The 22,612-nt window shown below is 44.6% G+C and overlaps 1 protein-coding gene across 4 annotated transcripts in view; it reads right to left on the bottom strand.

Moving 5' to 3' along the window:
- Positions 1-2,990: 2,990 nt before the first annotated feature.
- The window catches only part of LOC132391943 (transcription factor COE3-like), a 432,097-nt gene continuing 412,475 nt past the window's right edge, over positions 2,991-22,612 (bottom strand). For 2 of the 4 annotated variants that reach the window (XM_059965751.1, XM_059965750.1), the window contains exons 12-17: positions 18,817-18,882; positions 12,137-12,314; positions 11,420-11,422; positions 7,937-8,116; positions 6,924-7,013; positions 2,991-3,082 (exon numbers count right to left, since the gene is read on the bottom strand). In XM_059965751.1, coding sequence (XP_059821734.1) covers positions 3,051-3,082; positions 6,924-7,013; positions 7,937-8,116; positions 11,420-11,422; positions 12,137-12,314; positions 18,817-18,882 — 549 coding nt within the window. In that variant the 3' untranslated portion in view covers positions 2,991-3,050. Of the gene's footprint in view, positions 3,083-6,923; positions 7,053-7,882; positions 8,117-11,419; positions 11,423-12,136; positions 12,315-18,816; positions 18,883-22,612 lie in introns of all 4 variants that reach the window. The other 2 variants (XM_059965748.1, XM_059965749.1) reach the window with 2 other exon arrangements.

Raw genomic sequence — 22,612 nt, 5'->3', positions numbered from 1 at the left:
TGGCAAAGCAGACTCAATGGGATGAATGGTCTAATTTTTCTCCTATGTCTTATGGTAAATGTGACAATAATAAGCCGAAAAATTACCAGCAGCAGATGAAGGGAGGCCAGCAGATGCTCTGAGGTCCCACTCCAAGCCACAACTCCTGATACCGTGGAGGTACGATCTACTTCATTTATATTAATCTTTTCAAGGTGTTATTTCTTAAGTGCGGTCATTGATAGAAATGAATTTTGGAAACAGAATAGGCCTATTACCATTAACATATCATTCACATGTGTAACTCAGGAAGATTACTTGTGCTAAATCACTTTGATGTTCAGGAACAGTTATTACCCCTCAATCAGCAAGCTCTTGAACCAGAGAGGATAACTTCACTTGTCCCGTCACTGAACTGTTCCCACAACCTATGGACTCACTTTCAAGGACTCTTCATCTCATGTTCTTGATATTTGTGCGGTTTGTTATCTCTTGCACACTGGTTGTCTGCCCTGTTGAGTGTGGTCTTTCATTAATTCTATTACGGTTATCGGCTTTACTGAGTATGCCCACAAGAAAACAAATCTCAGGGTTGTGTATGGTGATATATCTATACTTAGATAATAAATTTTACTTTAAACTTTGAGCATTCAGACGTGCCTCAGTGATTCTGAAATGATAAGAGGCATAGATAGAGTGGAAAGCCAACATCTTTTCCCCAGGTGTGGGCTAATACAAGGCGGCATAACTTTAAGATGATTGGAAGAGCTAAGTGCTTTATTCAGAATGGTGAGAGCATGGAATACGCGGCCAGGTGTGGTAGAGGCAGATATATTAGGGACATTTAAGAGACTCTTAGACAGACACATTGATGATAGAAAAATAGAAGGCTATGCAGGAGGGAAGGGCTAGATTGATCTTAGTGTAGGTTAAAAGGTCAACATAACATTTTGGGCTGAAGGGCCTGTACTGTGCTGTACTGTTCTATGTTTTATGGAAACACCTCAGCTGTGTTTGATCCATTGATGTGGCTAAATAAAATGATTTATGTATTTGAGATCTCTTTACTAAAACCTTTCAACAGCCATTTTGCTCTATATTTTACAGGGTAATCCTGAGTCTCTGTGAAAGCTGGGTTATAACATGAAAATATTGCATATTGGCAGGTTTAGGTGACAGCTCTGGCACTGAGGAACCAGTGGACAGCAGTGGCATTGGATTGAGAGCACTGGGCAGAGGAATCAGGGGACAACACTGGGCAAAGTACCAACAGCTCTGGTCACTGAGGAACCAGAGGACAGCAGTAGGCAATAGAACAGAGAGCAGTGGGTACATGTAATTGAACACCAATTAACTACATTGCCATCTGGCAGAAACCAGTAGACACCACTGTGGTGCATTGGAGAGCACTGGACACCAGTGGGCACCATTGAACACTGCAATGAACAAAGGGGATGGCAGCACAGGATGCCTATGGATGCCACCAGAGGACACTGGACTCCTTTGGATAACAGTGGAAAGCACTGGCTACCACTGAATAACTGAACTAAAGAGTAAAGTCGCTGGGGCAAAATTCTCCAGCCAGTGAACACTTTGCAGTGTCACTTCCCCACTCTCAGCTCAAAGGACAAAGTAGCTGTGAAGTGCAATCACTGGCGCCGCACAGGGGGGGCAGCAGTGGGTCTGAGTGCAGCAATCTCCCACAAATGACAGTGAGAAAATGAACGAGATGACGGAGGGGCAAGCACTGCTGGGGGTACTGGGGCGAATAGCTAAACTCGTTCTAAACAGAAGTCATGGGATCTCTTAAATCCACCTAAAAGGCGGTGCGTCTGTCAGATGGGAAATTCCTCAGCATTACACTGGGGGTGTTAGCTCAGGTGTTGTCTTACAGGCTCTGAACGTGAAATTCAATGGGCTATGTTTCATCTTTAATCATGAATAGTGCACTGGGCAAGGAATATCATTGGGGGGCAAAGCCCAGGCAAACTCTTCACTCAGTTACCCTTCCACCCACCCAGCTGTGGAGCTGGAGGGTGAGGTGATAGTGTGAAACTCCATTGCTCCTCAGACCTCCCAGCTGTGTTCAGCTCTGCAGATGATCTGGGGGGAGGGGAACAAGAAAATTGTAGAGTGGAAGAAGTGGGGTCAGGAAGGAGAAGCTGGTTTGGAATAACTTACACCAGGTTGACTGAGCTGCTGGTTGGGAGACCGCCTTGGAAGGTATGGGCACTCACAGATTACTGCATTAGACACCTCTTGAAGCTATTGTCAACTGGATGAGCAAGAGGCCAGGAGGAAGAAATGGCTTGCTGGTACAGTATAATTCGGTTGTAGATGGCATGCCTACTGACCGAACAGTGATTGGTAACATGCTCGAGGAACAACACACTGACCACTCTTCTCCATTCTGTGACAAGCCACGCCTCAACTATTTGGGTTCAGGGGTCCTGAAGTCACTCAGGCCAGAACTGACAGAGCACCCATGCGTCCCCACTGTTTCCACTGTGTTCGGTCTCCTGATTTCTCCTCACAGCAGGTTTCCATTGCTGAGCAGAAACAATTCCGATCCACAGCAGTTCCACTGTTGCCACCATTGTCCACCTTCACATCATTTTCTTTCTCCTCTGAGAGTCCCACTGAGAGCATTCTCTATTTCAGCCTGAACTGGGATTGTGGGAAAGCGAAGCTTCTCTCTCCTCAGTTCCACACATCTAAAAAGTGCCTGTGGTCCACGTTATCAGCCCATCTCAAGGGGTGTAATAGATCAGGAGGGAGAGAGCAGAAGTGAGTGCAGTGCGGGAAAAATAGGAAGTCCATCTTAATGTCTCAGATCATTAAACTCGCAGTCAACTGCTCAAGGTAATCTCAATTGCGTAGGAGCATAAAATTTCCAGTAGTCCATAGATTTAAAAAAAATATCTTAGCCACATGAAATGTCTTGAATTTTGGGAGTTGGGAGAGGGGGTAGAAACGAAAGAAGATCTGACTTGATCCTTGCCTCCAGCTAGGTCCGTCCATCAGCTTGTGGGGCACGTTGCTACTCATGGTCACTGCTCAGGCCTCTTCTTCTACATTGGGGGCACGATCAGGCTGGACATGGCTTGGGAAGGAGGGAGGGACAGGGAAGAAAAAAACATGTTTTAGATTTCTCTCAACGTCATTTCCAACACCTCTTTCCTGGAGACCAACTCAGAATGAGAAAATCAATGTTCCTACTTTCCTCTCATCTACTTCATAAGGGTATGAAAGGTTATGGGATGAAGGCAGGACAATGGTTTTGAGAAGGAAAATGGATCAGCCATGATGAAATGGTGGAGCAGATTCAATGGACAGAATGGCCTAATTCTGCTCCTATCTCTATGGTCTTATGGTTGTATGGCAAGGAAACAGCCTTTTGTCCATCGAGTAAGTGTTGGCCAACAAGCATCTGTTTTGACTAATACTATATTGAGTCCATTTCATTCTCCTTACACTTGGAACCACCTCATACATTACAATGGACTTAGAACATAAGAGATAGGTGCAGAATTTAGGCCCATCATGTCTACTCCACCATTTCATCATCACTGATACAATTCCCTCTCAGATCCATCTCCTGCCTTCTCCCCATTTCACAAGACCATCGGACATAGCAGCAGAATTGGGCCAATTGGCCTATCAAGCCTGATCCACCATTCAATCATCGCTGATCGTTTACCCCCTCCTTAGCCCCATTCCCTGGCCCTCTCCCCATAACCTTTGATGCCATGTCCAATCAAGAACCTTATAAGCTTTACCTTAAATACACCCAACAGCCTGGCTTCCACAGCTCCCTGTGGCAACAAATTCCCAAAAATTCACCACCCTCTTGCTGAAGAAATTTCTCCGCATTTCTGTTTTAAATGGATGTCCCTCTATCCTGAGGCTGTGCCCTCTTGTCCTAGACTCTCCCACCATGGGAAACAACCTTTCCACATCTACTCTGTCTAGGCCTTTCAACATTCGAAAGATTTCATTAAGATCCCCCCTCAGCCTTCTAAGTTCCAGCGAGTACAGACCCAGAAATATCAAACCTTCCTCGTATGATAACCTTTTCATTCCCGGAATCCTTGTGAACCTCCTCTGAACCCTTTCCAATGCCAGCACATCTTCTTTTTAGATGAGGAGCCTAGAACTGTTCACAATACTCAAGGTGAGGCCTCACCAGTGCCTTATAGAGCCACAGCATCACATCCCTGCTCTTGAAATGAATGCTAACATTGTCTTTGCCTTCCTCACCACCGACTCTACCTGCAAGTTAACCTTTAGGGTGTTGTGCATAAGAACCCTCAAGTCCCTTTGCATCTCAGATTTTTGGATTTTCTCCCCATTTAGAAAATAGTCTGCACTATCCCTTCATACCCTGACTAATCAAGAATCTATCAACCTCTGCCTTAAATATACATAAAGACTTGGCCTCCACAGCTGCCTGTGGCAGTGAGTTCCACAGATTCACCACTCTCTGGCTAAAGAAATTCCTCTTAATTTCTGTTCTAAAGGGACGAAACTCTATTCTGAGGCTATGTCCTTTCATTCCAGATTTTCCCACTATAGGAACCATCCTCACCACATCCACTCTATCAACATTCAATAGGTTTCAACGAATTCCTTACTAATGCTTCTGAATTCCAGTGAGTACATGCACTCATACGCTCCTCATATGATAATCCTTTCAATTCCAGAATCATTTGCGTGAACCTCCTCTGAACCCTCTCCAGCGTCAGTGCATCCTTCCTTCGATAAGGGGGTCTTATCTAAGTACCTGATCGTGTTCGTGTTTCATCACTCTCTGGTTTTTCTACACTGTCTGGGAGTCATAGGGTCAGCACAGCAGTGTAATAGTCCGCACTACGTTTTACAGTACCAGCAACCCTGGTTCAATTCCCACTGCTGACTGTAAGGAGATTGTACGTATTCCCTGTGACCGCAAGTGTTTCCTCTGGATGCTCGAGTTTCCTCCCGCAGTCCAAGTATTGGTTGATAGGTTAATATGTCATTGTAATTAGGCTAGGATTAAATTGGGGATTGCTGGGTGGCATGCCTCAAAGGGCTGGAAGGGCCTGTTTATAATATATATAAAAAAAATAAAGAGCACAGAAGTAGGCCATTCAGCCCACTAGCTCCGTGCTGATCTAGTTCCATTTGGCCACGTTTGGCCTATGTCGTTCTAAACATTGCCTATTCAAATACGTTTCCAAGTACTGTATGATGACCTATGTTCCGTGTGCTGTTTGAACTTACTCTCATCCTGCTGCAGGCAAGATTTTAAAGATAAACAGATTTAAAGATTAGCTTTATTTGGCACATATCAACAGAAATACATAGCACCATTTGTGTCAATGACCAACACAGTTCAAGAACACGCTGGGGGCAGCCCCCAAGTGTCACCCATGTTTCCACTACTGACATAGCAAGCCCAGAACTTACTAATCATAATCAATGCAGTCCTTTATAGAACATAGAACAGTACAGTACTGGGCCTTTGGCCCACAATGTGATGCTGACCCTTTAACTTACTCCAGGTTCAATTTAGACCATAAGGCATTGGAGCAGAATTAGGTAATTTGGCCCATTAAGGCTACTCCACCACTTCATCATGGCTGACCCAAAGGTTGATGACACAAAGGTTGGGGGTGTTGTGGATACTGTGATGGGCTGTAAGAGGTTATAATGGGACATCAATAGGATGCAAAATAGGAGAAGTGACAGATGGAGTTCAACCCAGATAGGTATGAGGTGGTTCATTTTGGTAGGTCAAATATGATGGCAGAATATAGCATTAATGGTAAGAGTCTTAGCAGTGTGGCGGATCAGAGGGATCTTGGGGTCTGAGTCCATAAGACGCTCAAAGCTGCTACGCAGTTTGAATCTGTGGTAAGAAGGCATATGGTGCATTGGCCTTCATCAATCGTGGGATTGAGTTTAGGAGCTGAGAGGTAATGTTGCAGGACCCTGGTCAGACCCCACATGGAGTACTGTGCTCAGTTCTGATCGCCTCACTACAGGAGGGATGTGGAAACCATAGAAAGGGTGCAGAGGAGATTTACAAGAATGGTGCCTGGATTGGGGACCATGCCTTATGAGAACGGGTTGTGTGAACTCGGCCTTTTCTCCTTGGAGTGACGGAGGATGAGAGGTGACCTGATAGAGGTGTATAAGATGATGAGAGGCATTGATCGTGTGGATAGTCAGAGACTTTTTCTCAGGGCTGAAATGGCTAGCACAAGAGTTTTAAGGTGCTGGGGAGTAGGTACAGAGGAGATGTCAGGCTGTAAGTTTTTTTACACAGAGATTGGTGAGTGCATGGAATGGGCTGCCGGCGACGGTGGTGGAGGTGGTTATGATAGGATCTTTTAAGGGACTCCTGGATAGGTACATGGAGCTCAGAAAATTAGAGGGCTATGGGTAACCCTAGATAATTTCTAAGGTAAGGACATGTTTGGCATAGCCAAAGGGCCTGTATTGTGCTATAGGTTCTCTATGTTTCTTTTTATGATCCATTTGTCCTTTCAACCACAATCTCCTGCCTTCTCTCTGTAACCTTTCAAACCCTGACTAAACAAGAGCTATCAACCTTTACCTTTAACAATTTTTAAAAATTTATTCATTATGGGATATGGGCATCGCCAGATAAGCCAGCATTTATTGCCCATCCCTACTTGCCCTTGAGAAGGTGGTGATGAGCTGCCTTCTTGAACCACTGCAGTCCCTGAGGTGTAGGTACCTCCTTCAAAATCCTCCATTTTTTTCCTAAAATCCATGTGCCTATCTAAGAGTTTTGGAAACACCTCTAATGTCTCTGCCCCTCTGGCATGCTGCCACAAAACAATGGACTGACTTATATCAGAAATATTAAACCTGATTCTGATTCAGTTTAAAAGGTGTGGAAGTGCAGGGGGGGGGGGGAGGTCGTCTGAGCTCACCTTGCATGCTGTTCCCACTGGATCCGGTGCAGGTAGGCGGTGGGGAGGCCTGGGGTCGAACCACAGGAGCGAAGGCGCTCTTCTGTTTTACTGTGGAGATCAGGTCAACAGGAAAGAATGAGAAATTGCCTGGGGGGGGGGGGGGGGGTCAGAACTAACACAGGCAGAGTGTGGCGGGAGAGCTGCCTGAGGAGACCATGATGACACGAGAGCATATACCAGGGAAGTAAAAGTTGGTACTCAAGGAGGGCTGAGATTCCAGTTTACTCCCCCAGCCCTGAGCAAGTTTTTATTGCCCTTGAACCCCAGCGCCAGTTGTCCAGTTGAGATCTTGAGTCACATACTGACAGCACCAGTGAGGTTTAATTTTCTGAAGAACTTTGATGAACCAACTTGGTTTCCATAACAATCCAATCTGTCTATGGCCACCAACACCTGACTTTGTTTTCTTTCCAGATTTAACAAATTAACAGCACTGATTTTCTCAGATGCCTTTCAGGGTTCCCAGCCTGGGGTCTATGGGCCCCTTGCTCAACGGTATTGCTCCACAGCATAAAAAAGGGTTGGGAAGTGTGTGTGTGTGTGTGTGTGTGTGTGTGTGTGTGTGTGTGTGTGTGTGTGTGTGTGTGTGTGTGTGTGTGTGCATGCATGCGTGTGTGTGTGCGCACGCACACGCACGCGCAAGGCCACTCCAGCTCTTGATAGAGCAACATTAATTCCTCCCACTCTCCATCGGGCTGAAGTGACAATGAGAGTGATGCAAACCCAACTGCTGCTCAGGGGATAACAAAGAAACACAGCGGGCCGAGCAGCCTCTATGGAGGCAGAGGTTTGGTCAATGACTCAGTATCAATGCAGGGTGATGCACTGAAATGCCAACCATTCCTTTGCTCCCCACTGATGCTGCCTGACCAGCTGAGTTCCTCCAGCTGATTGTTTGCTGCCTTAGACTCCAGCACCTGCAGTCTCTGGTGTCTCCAACAACGGTCCACGGACAGCTTTGGGGGACTTACTGGCATAGGGGGAGTTGCCAGTCGAACCGTTCAGGAAGCTCGGGGAGCCCGGTATTCCCAGGTTGGCCATCCCAGTGTTCCCGTATCCGTTCATGCTGCTGGTGTTGTAGCTGGACTGCTGTGGAGTGGAGCTGGTCACATAGCCACGGGGAGAGACGCTGCTGGTGTTGCGAGAGTAACCTGCACAGAGATTGGTGATCATTAGTCCTGCGTGTACACACAATCACAGATACACACATCCTCACACATACACGTGCATACATATACACACATACTCACACACACACATACAAGCATAGTCACACACATACATGCTCACACACACAAACATACATATATGTACACTTACACACATAAACATACTTACACACATACACAAGCATATATTGACACATATACAGACACACATGCACACCTGCCTTCACACATGCATGCATTCACATCTATGCATGTAAGCATGCATGCACACACATACAGATAGATCACACATACACTCATACGCAGAAACATATACATACACATACACAACTCTACAAAACTCACGTTCTCAGCATTATTTATTTATTTTTATGTACACAATTTGTTATTTGCATATTGGTTGTTTGTCATGCATTTTCATTCTATCTCAGTGCATGAGACAATAATAAATCAGTTACCAATTATTTCTTTCAGGAAACTCTTTGCTTCCTCCCTTTTCACTATTACTCACTCCACCTTCTTCCCATCTTCTCACCGCCATAAAAAAGATAGACTTCCTCTTCTCCTTACCTATCATCCCATGAACCTCTGTATCAGTATCCAGCACATCATTCTCCGAACTTGAACCATCTTCAACGGGATCCTATCACCAAACATATCTTTACCTCCTTCCCACTCTCCGGGTCACTCTCTCTGTGACTCTCTGTCACTCTCTGTGACTCTCTGTCACTCTCTCTGTGACTCCCTTGTCCATTCCTCCCTCCCCACTAATCTCCCTCCTAGCACATACCCCTGCAAGCGGGACAACTGCTACACCTGCCATTTCACCTCCTCCCTCACCATCATTCAGGGCCACAAACACTCCATCCAGGTGGGGTAACACTTTACAAGCAAGTCTGTCAGAGTCATCTATTGTACTTGGTGCTCCTGATGTGGCCTCCTCTACTTTGATGAGACCCGATGTAGATTGAGGGACCACTTTGCTCTGTCTGCAACAGGTACTCTCACAATCAGGCCACTCAGATTGGAGGAGTAATTCCTCATATTCAGTTTGGGTAGCCGACAACCTGATGGCATGAACACCAGCTTCTGATAATTTCTTCCCAGTCCACCTTCTCTCTTTTTCTATTCCTCATTCAAGCTATCCTATTACCTCTTACCTTCCAATTACCTTTTTCGGGTGCCCCTCTTCTTTCCCTTTCTCCCATGCCCACACTCCTCTCCTATCTGATTCCATCTCCTTCACCACTTTACCTTTCAACCTACCAAACCACCCCCCATCTCAGCTTCTCATTTCACCACCCTCCCCCAGCCAAGCAACTTACCCCCCATCTGGTCTTACCTATCGCCCACTCGTGCTGCCAGCTTGTACTCCTTCCTCACCCCCTACCTTTCTTAGTCTGGCTTCTTCTCCCTTCCTTCCTAGTCCTGATGAACATCTTGGCATAAAATGTTGACTGCTTATTCCTCTTCATAGATGCTGCCTGACCTGCTGAGTTCCTCCAGCATTTTGTATGTGTTACCTGAGCATTGATTTGAATCTCAACATAAAAATAAAAGATAATTAATTTTATCAAATTATTTAAAAGTTCTTTAATTTATGACAAAGGATAGGACCCTCCAGTCTAATGGGCTGAACCCACCTATTCAACACGATCCTAATCAGAGGACAATTTATTATGATGTTGGAGATGTTTGGAGAAATGTTGGATGCTTTGGGATGTTGGAGAAAACTGGAGCACCTGGAGGAGATCCATTTGGTTCATGGAGAATTGTACAAACTCCTCACAGGCAATGCCAGAATTGAAATCTGAACTCCGGAGCATCCCGAGCTGTAATCGTGATGAGCTATCCATATGATACCGTCGCACAATTTGTGCAATTGAATTTAGTTAGGAGCGGTAATGATGACCAGGATATGATTGGATTATTCTATAATTCAATGTCCTTCAGAGAAGGAAATATACCATCCTCACTTGGTTTGGTGTGTATTTGATGTCTCAACTTATCCTAGTGCACATTTGTATACCTCTAACTTTACATTCTCTGCAAATTAAAACTAACTTTTACTCCCAATCACAGAAAGTACTAGAACAACTCAGCCAGTCAAACAGCATCTGTGGAGGAGGAAACCAGTCAATTTTGAGTAACTTTCCTCAGAATAGCCCCTTCTCACTACTACCGTTCGGCAGAAGGTACAAAAGCCAGAAGCCCCACACCACCAGGTTCAGGAACAGCTACTTTCCTTCAACCATTGGGTTCCTGAAACACACAACCCTGGAGAATAGCAAGAGACTTTTTCCCAGGGTGGAAATGGCTAATACAAGGGGGCATCATTTTAAGGTGATTGGAGAAAAGTATAGGGGGATGTCAGAGATAAGTTCTTCTACACAGAGAGTGGGGAGTGGTGAACCTCTTAGTAGGTATTGTGGTAGAGTATACTAGGGGCATTTAAGAAACTCTAAAATAGGCACATGGATGATTGAAAAATGGAGGGTTATGTGGATGGGTTAGATTGATATTAGAGTAAACATCAGGGATGATGAAGTGGAGATGCATCTCAACCAAGGAATTTAAAAGTCACTCCTTCCCTCCACGAGCCTGCGGGACACCTTTGGGCAGGGTGTAGCCCCCTGACCAGGGTCCCATAAAGCCAAGGAGAGGGACGGTCACATGAGCAGCTGGTGCAGATTACAAGTCCTGGTTATGTGACCACTGATGCCAGGCAGACAATCTCTGAAGAGTATTGATTAAGGCTGGGGTCACCCATCTTGTAAAGACACTGCCCAGAAGGAGGCAATGGAAAATCACTTCTGTAGAAAAATTAGTCAGGAACAATTATAGTTACCATGTTTGCCTATGTCATCTGTTGTGGCACATAATGATGATAATGATGATGATAACAAACAGTCAGTACAACATCATGGGCCAATGGGCTTGTACAATATTGTAATGTTCTATCTCAGAAATGGAACACTATGAACCTCTTGCACTACCATGGTCTTATCACCGACTCTGCTTTATTTGCACTAATGCTTTGTTTTGCAGTCTTTTACTTTCTTTACTATCTTGAATAATTTATGTATAACTTAGTTCCATGTGCTGTCTAAATCTATATGCCTGTGATGCAGCTACAAGTTTTTCAAACTTCAAAGTTCAAAGTAAATTTATTATCAGAGTATATATATGTCACCATATACAAACCTGAGATTTATTTTCTTGTAGGCATACTCAATAAATCCATAATGGAATAATAACAATAATGAATTGACTGGAAGACCACACCAACTGGGATGTTCACCTCGTGTGCAAAAGACAACAAACTGTACAAGTACAAATCAAAAGAATGAATGAATGAATGAATGAATGAATGAATGAATGAATGAATGAATGAATGAATGAATGAATGAATGAATAAATGAATGAATAAATGAATGAATGAATGAATGAATAAATAAACGAATAAATAAATAAATAAATAAATAAATAAATAAATAAATAAATAGATGGATAAATAAATAAATAAATAGATAGATAAATAAATAAATAAATAAATAAGCAAGCAAGCAAGCAAGCAAGCAAGCAAGCAAGCAATATCAACAACATGAGATGAAGAGTCCTTGAAAGTGAGTCCATAGGTTGTGGGAACAGTTCAATGATGGTGCAAGTGAAATTGAGTGAACTTATCTCTTCTGGTTCAGGAGCCTGATAGTTGAGGGATAATAACTACTTCTGAACCAAGTGAGGTGAGTCCTAAGGCTCCTGTACCTCCTTCTGATGGCAGCAGCAAGAAGAGAGCATGTTCTGGGTGGTGGAGGTCCCTGATGATGGATGCTGCTTTCCTATGACGGTGTTTTCTGAAGGTGTGCTAAATAGTGGAGTTTCATTGCTACCATCAGGGAGGATGACTTGAAGACCAATGCTCAATGTTTTAGGAACAACTTAGGGGTTGACACCTCAATCACAAGCTAAGCAAACCGGTTCAGGGTCAGAGTGTCAAACCTGGGTCGTTGGCTTGCGACGTCTCTGAGATATTGACAGCCAGCTGGCCACTGAACGAGTTCACTCCCATCATCCCCGAGTGGCTGGATGTGTTGCCAAGAGACGGGAGTTGGTTGTGGCTCCGCGGGACGCTGTAGAGGGCCTCTGCGATATCTGCTGCTCGTTTCAGAATAATCTCCTGCCAGGAAAATTCATAATAAGAGAATAAGTTGCTTATTCAACCCTTCAACTTGTTCTGTAACTTATTGCAAGGGAGTGAATCTGAGCTTCTTGTTGCTCACCTCGTGGGTTTCCATAAGACCAAAAGACAACAAGACAGAAGAGCAAAACTAGGCCATCCAGTCCATTGAGTCTACTCCCCCTTCCATCATGGCTGATTTATATTCCCCCTCAAACCCCATTCACCTGCCTTCTCCCCTTAACTTTTGACACTATTATTAATCAGAACCTAGCAAAATTCACTTTAAATGTATCCAACGACTTGCCCTTCACAGCTGTCTGTGGCAATGAATTCCACAGATTCACTACCCTCTGGCTAAAGAAATTCCTCCTCATCTTTGCTTTAAGGGGACATCATTCTATTCTGAGGCTGTACCCTTTGGTACTAGATTCACCACTCTTTGAAAATATCCTTTTCATGTCCACTCTATCAAGGCTTTTCAATATTCAACAGGTTTCAAAGAGATCCTCCGCCTCCCCACCTCATTCTTCTAAACTGTAACAAGTATAGGCCCAGAGTGAACAAGTGCTCCTTATATATTAACACTTTCATTCTGGTGGACCCTCTCCAATACCAGCACATTTTTTCTCAGAAATGGAGCCCAAAACTGCTCACAATATTCTAAATGTGGTCTGTCCAATGCCTTATAAAGAGAGACTGGACAGCCTGTTTTTTACCCCTTGGAGTGTAAAAGGTGAAGTGATGAACTTACAAAGGTTTATAAAATCCCAGTTAAAAAAATCAATTCTCTTTTCCAAAGAGACATTTTTCCCATTCCCACCCTGACTTACCTCTCTGTGATTCCCTGCACTGTTATAACAACACTGAACAACATTTCATCTTCAGTCTGGATATATTGCTGCTACCAGACTTCATGTCAAATTCTACAACTTTAGGTAACTTGCTTCCTCTGTCCTGATATGAATGTTTCCAGTGAAGATGGTGCAAGCTGTGATGTCCATTGAGGTCATGACTCAGACTTGAGTTGTTTTTTTTTTAGGATTGTAGGGATAGGTTTTTTCAGCAGCATCTCTCAAAGTCTCGAAGGTGGAAACAGATAAGGCTGACCATCAGGGATCTGGTGAAGTTGCACAGGCCAATCCCCTGTACAGTGGATACAATGGATTGCAGAAGGGTTGATGAACTCCAAACAAACCAGAGGAGATCATCAAAGAGGACGATGGAGATGGGAGAACCTCTAAGGGTACGATGGAGACAGGAGATCATCTAAGAGGATGATGGAACAGGAGATCATCTAAGAGGACAATAGAGATGGGAGGTCATCAATGGCCTACACACCACTCACAAGGACCAAGTGAGTGAATGGGGAGGTAGGGGTCAGGTTAGGGTTTAGAGAGGTGGATGAGGAGGTCAGAGAAAGTAAATGAAGAGACAGGAGCAGGAACTGGTGGTTGGAGTGCTCTGCAGTCAAAAGCTAGTCAACTCTGGGGTTGGCAGGCACCAAGGATGAAGACAAGTGGTCCCCATGGTCAATGACTAAGATCAACAGGCCGAAAGGACACGGGCTGGAGACCCTCAGGTCAGTGTGTCCTGGGACCAGAGGTCCTTGTGAGCCTGGAGTGTCCCCTGAACATCTTTAAGTCGTGTTGGTTGTTAATGTAAAATTATGCATTACCCTGTATATTTCGAAGTAGTGTAGATGTGAGAAAAAATTGAATCTGAATCTCACTGAATCACAGGTCGTGGCTTAGAATTAGTTGTATCTTAGGTTCATGGGGATGGTTTTTGGGGGCAGTATGAAAAGTTAAGGGTCAGGTTAGGAGTTAGAGACAAGGATGAGAGGTCAGGGTGTCATGGTCCAGATTGGTTCTGCTTTAAATTTAGTTAGGTTGCGATCCGGACCATTGACGCCTTGTTCCCTTTTAATTTTGTTTCACGCATCCCTTGAGCTTGACAATCAAGGTAAACTACCCTCGACCCGAACCGGCAGCTTATAAGCCCCTGGCTTTAGCCGTTCGGGGAGAGAGTGTTAAGAAGCCTTTGCAAGTCACCGCTGACGCTACGACAAGCCAGAGTGATCCAGCCCGCATCGGAGTACCAGTAAATGAAGAGTCTAGGGCAGGAGCCAGTGGTCAGAATGTTCCATCTATTACTGTGGGGGTCAGGTCGGCAGGTACTGAGGGTGAAGACCAGTGATCCCCATGGCCAAGGACTGCCGTTGGCAGGTCCTGAGGATGAAGGCTAATGACCCCTGGGTTGGCAAGTCCTGGGGTTGGAGGTTGTGCAGGCAGCAGGTACAAGAGCTGCCGACTCCACATGTTGGCGAGTCCTGGGCCAGAAGTCTGTCCAACTCCGATTACTTTCAGCACATCCTTAAGTTGTGTTGGTTGTTAATGCATATGACACACTTCACTGATAAATAAATGAATCTGAATCTGTTTGCAAGATGTGTTGTGGCTCAGAGAGTTTGGTTTTAGGTTCTTGGGGATAGATTTTGGAGGCAGCATGGGGAGTAAGGAGTCAGGTTAGGGTTTAGGGACATGGATGGGGTGAGTTAGACATCAGAGGTATTAAATGAAGAGCCTGGGGCCAGTGGTTAGAGTGCAGGTTAGAATGCTCCATTGTCCAAAGCCGGCTATCCCTGAGGGGGTCGTGTCAGCAGGCACTGAGGATGAAGGCCCGGGATCTCTGTGGTTGGCAGATTCTGGGGTCAAAGGTCAGAAGTCAAAGGCAAGGGGCCCGGGGGGTGGGAGGAGTCAGTGGTCCATATGGTTTATCTGGTTTATCTCCTCACCTAAATTTGCTGGCTTCAGTTAAGTCAACCTGTAAGGACTTTACTGTAGAAGTTCCTATCTTTGACTAGAAACTAAAGATAAACGATGAAATAATAAACATTTATTCACCTACCAGAGGGAACATTACAGCCTTAGTATTCTTAGAGATATCCACTTTTTGTGATATCAATGGAAATTCCACACTTCTACCCCTCCTGAATTACTTATTGATTAAATGTAAGACAGTTATTGCAACTATGTGGTAGAGAAGCACACAACGGTTTCTCTTTCCTCTAAACCTGTTCTATCTATTTGGATAGGGGCTAGCTCCAGTTTCTTTGCCTCAAGGTTGAGGAATCAAGAACCAGAGGCCATAGGTTTAACGTGAGAGGGGGAAAATTTAATAGGAACTTGAAAGGCAATTTTTTAATCCTGAAGGTGGTCTGTATTTGGAATGAGCTGCCTGAGGAAGTGGCTGAGGCAGGTACATGAATGACATTTAAAAGGTGCACGGATAGGAAAGATATGGGCCAAATGTAAGCAAATGGGACCGACCATTTTAGCTGGGAAACTTCATCAGCATGGGTGAGTTGGACTGACAGGCCTGTTAAGATCATAAGACTATAAGGTATAGGAGCAGAATTAAGCCATTCAGTACTTTGAGTCTGCTCAGCCATTCCACCATGGCTGACTTATTATCCCTCTCAACCCCATTCTCCTGCTTTCTCCCCATAACCTTTGATGTTTCAATGAAGAACCTATCAATCTCTGCTTTATGTCCAATAACCTGGTCTTCACAGCCATCTGTGGCAGTGGAGAAGGTACAGGAGACTGAAGATACACACTCAACCATTCAGAAATAGCCTCATCTCTCTGCCATCAGGTTTCTGAATGGACATTGAACCCATTAACACTACCCCACTACTTTTTTTTCACTTTTTGCACTTCTCAGTGTTATATATTTTTGGGGTAGTGTTATATAGTGTCTAATATATACAGTATATATATTTTGTAATTTACACTTTTTATTATTATGTATTACAATGTACTGCTGCTGCATAACAACAAATTAGATTAGACTAAACTTTATTGTCGTTGTGCTGAATACAGATACAAAGCCAATGAAATGCAATTAGCACCTGACCAGAAGTGCAAAAGAATAGTGTTATTTACAAAATAACTGTGAATAAAAAGTAAGTGCTGCAGCACACAAATATAGAAGTACTGAGACAGTACAATATGGGTGCAATACTGCTTAGCACTGTGATGTGAGGTTCAGCAGGGTCACAGCCTCAGGGAAGAAGCTCTTCCTGTGCCTGCGGGTGCGGGAGCGGAGGCTCCTGTAGCGCCTACCGGATGGGAGGAGAGGAAAAAGTCCATGGTTAGGGTGAGATGCATCCTTGATAATGCTTTCTGCCCTGCCCAGGTAGCATCTATGGTAGATGTTCTCAATGGTGGGCAATTGGGTCCTGATAGTCCACTGGACAGTTTTTACCACCCACTGGAGTGCTTTGCGGTCCGATGTGGGACAATTACCATACCACACTGAGATGCAGGTGGTGAGTATGCTCTCAGTGGTACAGCGGTAAAAGTCCGCCAGTATCCTGGGACAGAGGTGAGCTTTCTTGATGCTCCGCAGGAAATAAAGGTGCTGTTGTGCCTTTTTGATCAGGATGGAGGAGTTTAGGGACCGGGTGAGATCCTTGGAAATGTGGGCACCAAGGAATTTGAAGCTTGATACACACTCCACTACCACTCTGTTGATGTAAATGGGTCGGGAGTGTGGCTCCCAGCATGCCTGAAGTCCACAATGATCTCCTTGGTCTTCTGGGTGTTAAGGGCCAGGTTGTTGTCGGCACACCACGCAGCCAGGTACCAGACCTCGTCCCTGTAGGCCGTCTCATTAGCCCCCCCTGATTAGACCAACCACCATGATGTCATCTGCAAACTTGATTATGGAGTTAGAACCATGTACAGGAACGCAGTCATAGGTGAAAAGGGAGTACAGAAGAGTGCTCAGCACACAGCCTTAAGGCACGCCGGTATTCAGGGTGAGAATGGAGGAGGAGAGGTTGTCTGACTTAACAGATTAGGGTCTGCAAGGTCCAATTGCAGAGGGATGAGCTGATACCAAGCTGGCGAAGTTTGGCGATCAGCTTGGAGGGGGTCACAGAATTGAATACCGAACTAAAGTCAATGAACAGCATTCTGACATAAGAGTTGGGGCTGTCCGGGTGGGTCAGGGCAGAGTGAAGTGCCCTGGAGATGGCGTCCTCTGTAGCCCTGTTGGTACAATGGGCAAATTGATGGGAATCCAGGGTAGTGGACAGACAGGATTTCAGATGTGATAGAACCAGTCTCTCAAATTTCATGACATATGCTAGTAATAATAAACCTGATTCCAATTCTGGTTCTGATTCTGAATTCCACAAATTCACTACCTTCTGGCTAAAGAAATTCCACCTCATCTCTGTTCTAAATGGATACCTCCCTATTCTGAGTCTGTGCCATCCAGTCCTCGACACCCCCCCCCCCACTATAGGAAATACCCTCTATCTAGACCTTTCACTGTTCGTACTGTATTCATTGCTGTGGTGTTTGACACTACGATAAAGGATATGAACCCAGGAATTGTCCTGGAGGTTATAAATGAAAAAACATTTTGGTTTATCTCTGAGCCTGCTTCTTAGCCAAGGAATAAACGCAGTTTACATAAATTGGTATTCAAACCAGCTTCCCTTCCCCTGACTGTAACTACATTTCAGGAGAGCAGCCAACATAATCAAGAACCCCTCCCACCCTGGACAGTCTCTCACTGTCTGCTCTCCCACTTGAAGAACATACACAAGGCTGATATCCCCATCTATCAGGCACAGAACAGCTTGAATGGGCCTCTCACAAGGTAAAGATGAACTCTTGATCTCCCTGTCTAATTTGTTATGGGCCTTGCACTTTATGAGTCGACCTGCATTGCACTTTCTTTCTGCAACTGTATCACTATTTGCTGTTTCATATTACTTCAATACATTGTTGTATGGAATGATCTGGCTGGATGGCACACGCAGTAAAAGGGTTTCACTGTTTCTCAGTGTATGTGACAATCATAAGCCATTTTCCAATACTAATAGCATAATCACAGCAGTCTACTTAATATTCATCAATGGACATCGCAAACAATCAAAGTGAAATAAGGCCTTCCACCTGTGGAGACTGAAACAAGAACTACGTAGGTCAGACAGGACGTAAACTCCAACTTGTTTGTAAGAACACAAACTGGCGGTATGTAGACGTGATCCATTGTTGCTGATCTCGATACACAAAGACCGAGAAGGACGCCACTTTAACTGGGACACCGCATTGATTCTGGCCAGGCACAAGAAGTTTTAGAAGCATGGTTCTCTTCTGATCACTCTGTCAATGAGCATATCGAAATCTACAAGCCCCTAACAGCCAAAGAATCGTGAGCCAACAGAATTCAAAAGTCAACTGAAGGGGTAGCCATTTAGGTCACAGGCAAGCGATTGGGGGTCTGTATAAACTCATGCACTCCCAGAAAGAAGTATCAACAACTGCTCACTGAGGAAGACACCTCAACTGGTGATGAAACATCTGCAAGCTGATTGCCAAGCTCGATGAATACCGCAACATCATAAGGCCTTGTGCTAGAGGTTTAACATTGCATTTAGAGGCTGCTCCTGGCAGTGCCCTTAGCTCTACATGCTTACCTGGTTGTTGTGGGGCATTCCGTACAAGGCTTCCACCAGGTCAGCAGCTCTCTTCAGTAGAACCTCCTATAAAACAAGGAATGGTGGTTAATGGCACGTCCTGCTCTTTTGGAATGAGAGAAGTATAGAGAGTAGTGGTTAGCATACTGCTTTACAGTATGGGGGTTCAATTTCTGGTGCTGTTCCTAAGAAGTTTAGACATCCTTGCTGTGATCATGTGGGTTTGCTTTGGGTGCTCCAGTTTTCTCCCACATTCCAAAAATGTACTGGTGAGGGTTAGTATGTGGTAGGCCGCTACGTATGACGTGTGGCGACACTTGTGGACCTCCCCCAGCACATCCTCGGAATGTGTTGGTTGCTGGCGCAAGTGACATAATTCACTTATGCCTTGATGTTCATGACACAAATAAAGCGAATCCTTGGTCTTTGGTGCGTGGACAGACTGAAACTGCTAGATGGGTGGATGTTGGATCAGCCACGGGAATGAGATAGGACACTTGGTTGAATGGAGCCACAATAACACCAGTAAAACTGAAGAACTGAGTGTTGACTCCAGGGAGGGGAAAGAGGGCAAACATTGGGAGATGGTCTGTGGGGAGAGTCAGCAGCTTTAAATTCCTGGGTGCTAATGTATTGGGTCACGTGTCCTAGGCCCAGCACGTAGATTGAATCACAAGGAAGCTGTTCCAGTGTCTTTACTTAGGAGGTTAGCTAGGTTCAACTTGTCACTGAACACTCTAATAAACTTCTACAGATGTACTGCTGAATGTATCCTAACTGGTTGAATCATGGTCTGGTATGCCAATTCGAACAATACAGGAATGTAAGAAGCTGCAGAGAAGCGGACTCAGTCCAATACATTATGGGTACACTCCTCCCCGCCATCAGTAGTATCTACAGGAGGTGCTGCCTCAAGAAGTTCATAGTAAATGTCACTATCGAAGTACATATATGTCACCATACATAACACAGAGATTCATTTTCTTGCAGTGCCATTTGCGTCAATGACCAACACATTCCAATGATGGGCAAGTGAAGCTGAATTAAGTTATAACCTTTGGTTCAAGAGTCTGATAGTTGAAGGGTAACAGCTGTTCCTGAACCTGGTGCTGTGAGTATTAAGGCTCCTGTACATTTTTCCTGATGGGAACAGTGAGAAGAGAGGATATCCTGGATGGTGGGGGTCCCTGATGATGGATGCTGCTTTCCTGCGACAGTCTTTCATATAGATTTGCTCGATGGTGGGGAGGGCTTTACCCATGCTGGACTAGGGCGTCATCTAAAGTAGGTAAGATCTATAGTTGATAATCCACATCTATAAGAAATAGGAACAGAATTAGGCCATCCTGCCCATTGAGTCTGTTCTGCCATTCCATCATGTCTGATCTGTTACCTCTCTCAACCTTATTCTCTTGCCTTCTCCCCAAAGCTTTGGTGCCGTGACTAATCAAAAACATTAACCTCGGCTCTAAGTATACCCATGACTTGGCTTCTATAGCTGTCTCTGACAATGAATTCCACAGATCCACCAACGTCTGGCTTAAGAAATTCCTCATCTTTGTTCTAAAGGGACGTCGTTATGTCCTTGTATTCTAAGACTGTGCCGCACATCCATTCTGCATCCATTCAGTCTAGACCTTTCAATATTTGATGGGTTTCAATGAGACTCTCCCCACCAACCCCCCAACACATTTTCCTAAACCCCAGTGAATACAGACACAGAACCATCAAATGCACCTCATACTGTATGTTAACCCTTTCATTTCTGGGATCATTCTTGTGAACCTCAAAGAATGCACCTTGTCCAATGCCAGCACATCCTTTCTTAGATAAGGAGCCCCAGCTTCAACATTTGTAGTTTTGTGTCACCTTTTAATTAACCCGTGATCTACCCTTGGTAAACAGGCAATGATGACCAGGAAGAGCAAAGGCAGACAAAAATTATGATACAGCTTCGCGAAAAATATCTTCAGTTCCTTTCCACCCATAGATACTGCCTGGTCTGCTGAGTTCCTCCAGCAGTTAGCTCTTTGCTCCACATTTCAGCACCTGCAGCCTCCTGTGTCTCCAGAGTAATGTTCAGGCAGCTCCATCTTCCAAGAGAGAAATGTCAGTCTGTCAACTTGTCTTCTAGTCTGAGTTACATAATTTCAGATTGTTTTGTTCTCTGAAATAAACTCCTTGCAAGGCTTTTAACTGCACATCCACATCCCTCTGAGGGGGGAGATCCCTGAAGTGCATCTTTGAGATGGAAAGCAGGTTTGCAGTCAAAAGTGATACATTGCAGTTAATTAAGAAACATCGAAGTTGCCAGTATTGTTAGCTGATTTTACACAGCAAGATTTCACCAATAAGAGTTAGTGAGCAACTCTGGATGGCCAGGAATGTTGGTCCAAGCTGACCTTCCGTGCATTATGAACCAGTATTGTCGGCACCCAATTGATACCACTTCAGTTTCAAGACCTGTTCGCTCAGCTGTTCTATAATGGAAGGAAATTGTATTGTTGGAGGAGGTCGCCAATGGTCAGTTTGTTATGTGTCTAATGAGGAAGAATGAAATGACATGGACAGTCATGGGACTAATAGTTCTGGTCAAGTAACTAACCAAGCCGCAAGAGATGAAATGTCAGCATATGGGTGGGTGTAGAGTACAACAAATGGGTGGGGAGTTTAGTGACTGGTTGGAGAGTGTGGTGATTGGGTGGGGATTACAGTGAATGGGTGGGTGGAGTTATGGTGAATGAGTGGGTGGTGATTATGGTGCATTGGTGGGTGTAGAATACAGGAATGGGTTTGTGGGGGTCTGGTTAATGGGTGAGTTAAGGTCTGGTAATGGGCAGATAAAGGTCTAATCAGTGGATGGGTGATGTACTGGTTAATGGGGGGTACTCAAACTGGCAGGGTTTTAGTAACTTACACAAGGATATAGAAAGTTATTTATCTTTATTTGTGAATAACACAAAGCTGTAAGTAGAGTTTTATGGAGGTTCATTGCACAGATATATTCCTAGATAGGATACATTAGCAGTCTGAGAGAAAGGATTACAAAGGTTTTGTTAAATCTTGTTGTGCGGCATGGTAGTGTCGAAGTTAGCATATTGATTTTCAGCACCAGAGATCAGCAATCGGGGTTCAGCTCCGTAAGGAGTTTGTATGTTCTCCTCATAACGGCATGGGCTTCCTCTGGGTGTTCTGGTTTCCTCCCACATTCCAAAGGCATATGGGTTAGGTTTAGTAAGTTGTGGGCATGCTGTGTTGGTGCCAGAAGATAGGAGACACATGTGGGCTGCCCCCAGCACATCTTTATACTGTGTTGGTCATTGACACAAAAGATGTATTTTACTCTACGTTTCAATGTTCTGATACACATGTGACAAATTAAGCTAATTTAAAAACATAACGAAATCTAATCTAAAAATATTAAAGTATGTCCAGTGGTACAGACTTGAGGAACTGAATGGGAAGTACTGGGCCCAGCACACAAATTAATTCTCAAAGAATGTACATCAATGCTTTTACTTTCTTAGAAGGTCAATGGTGTTCAGCATGTCACCAAACACGCCAACAAACTTTGACAGATGTACTGTTGAAAGTATCCTGACTGGTTGCATCATGGTCTGGTACAGTAATTGAAATGTGCAGGAATGTAAGAAGCTGCAGAGAGCAGTGAACTCAGCCCTGTTCATCATGGGTACATTCCTCTTCACCATCAGTAGTATCTACATCAGTATCTACAGGAGGGAGTGCATCAAAAAGGCAACATCTGTCATCAAAGATGCCCACGATGCAGGGCATG

This window comes from Hypanus sabinus, chromosome 3, assembly GCF_030144855.1.
Source record: "Hypanus sabinus isolate sHypSab1 chromosome 3, sHypSab1.hap1, whole genome shotgun sequence".
In the NCBI taxonomy this organism is placed as follows: Eukaryota; Metazoa; Chordata; class Chondrichthyes; order Myliobatiformes; family Dasyatidae; genus Hypanus; species Hypanus sabinus.
This window is presented reverse-complemented; position numbering and strand designations above follow the sequence as displayed.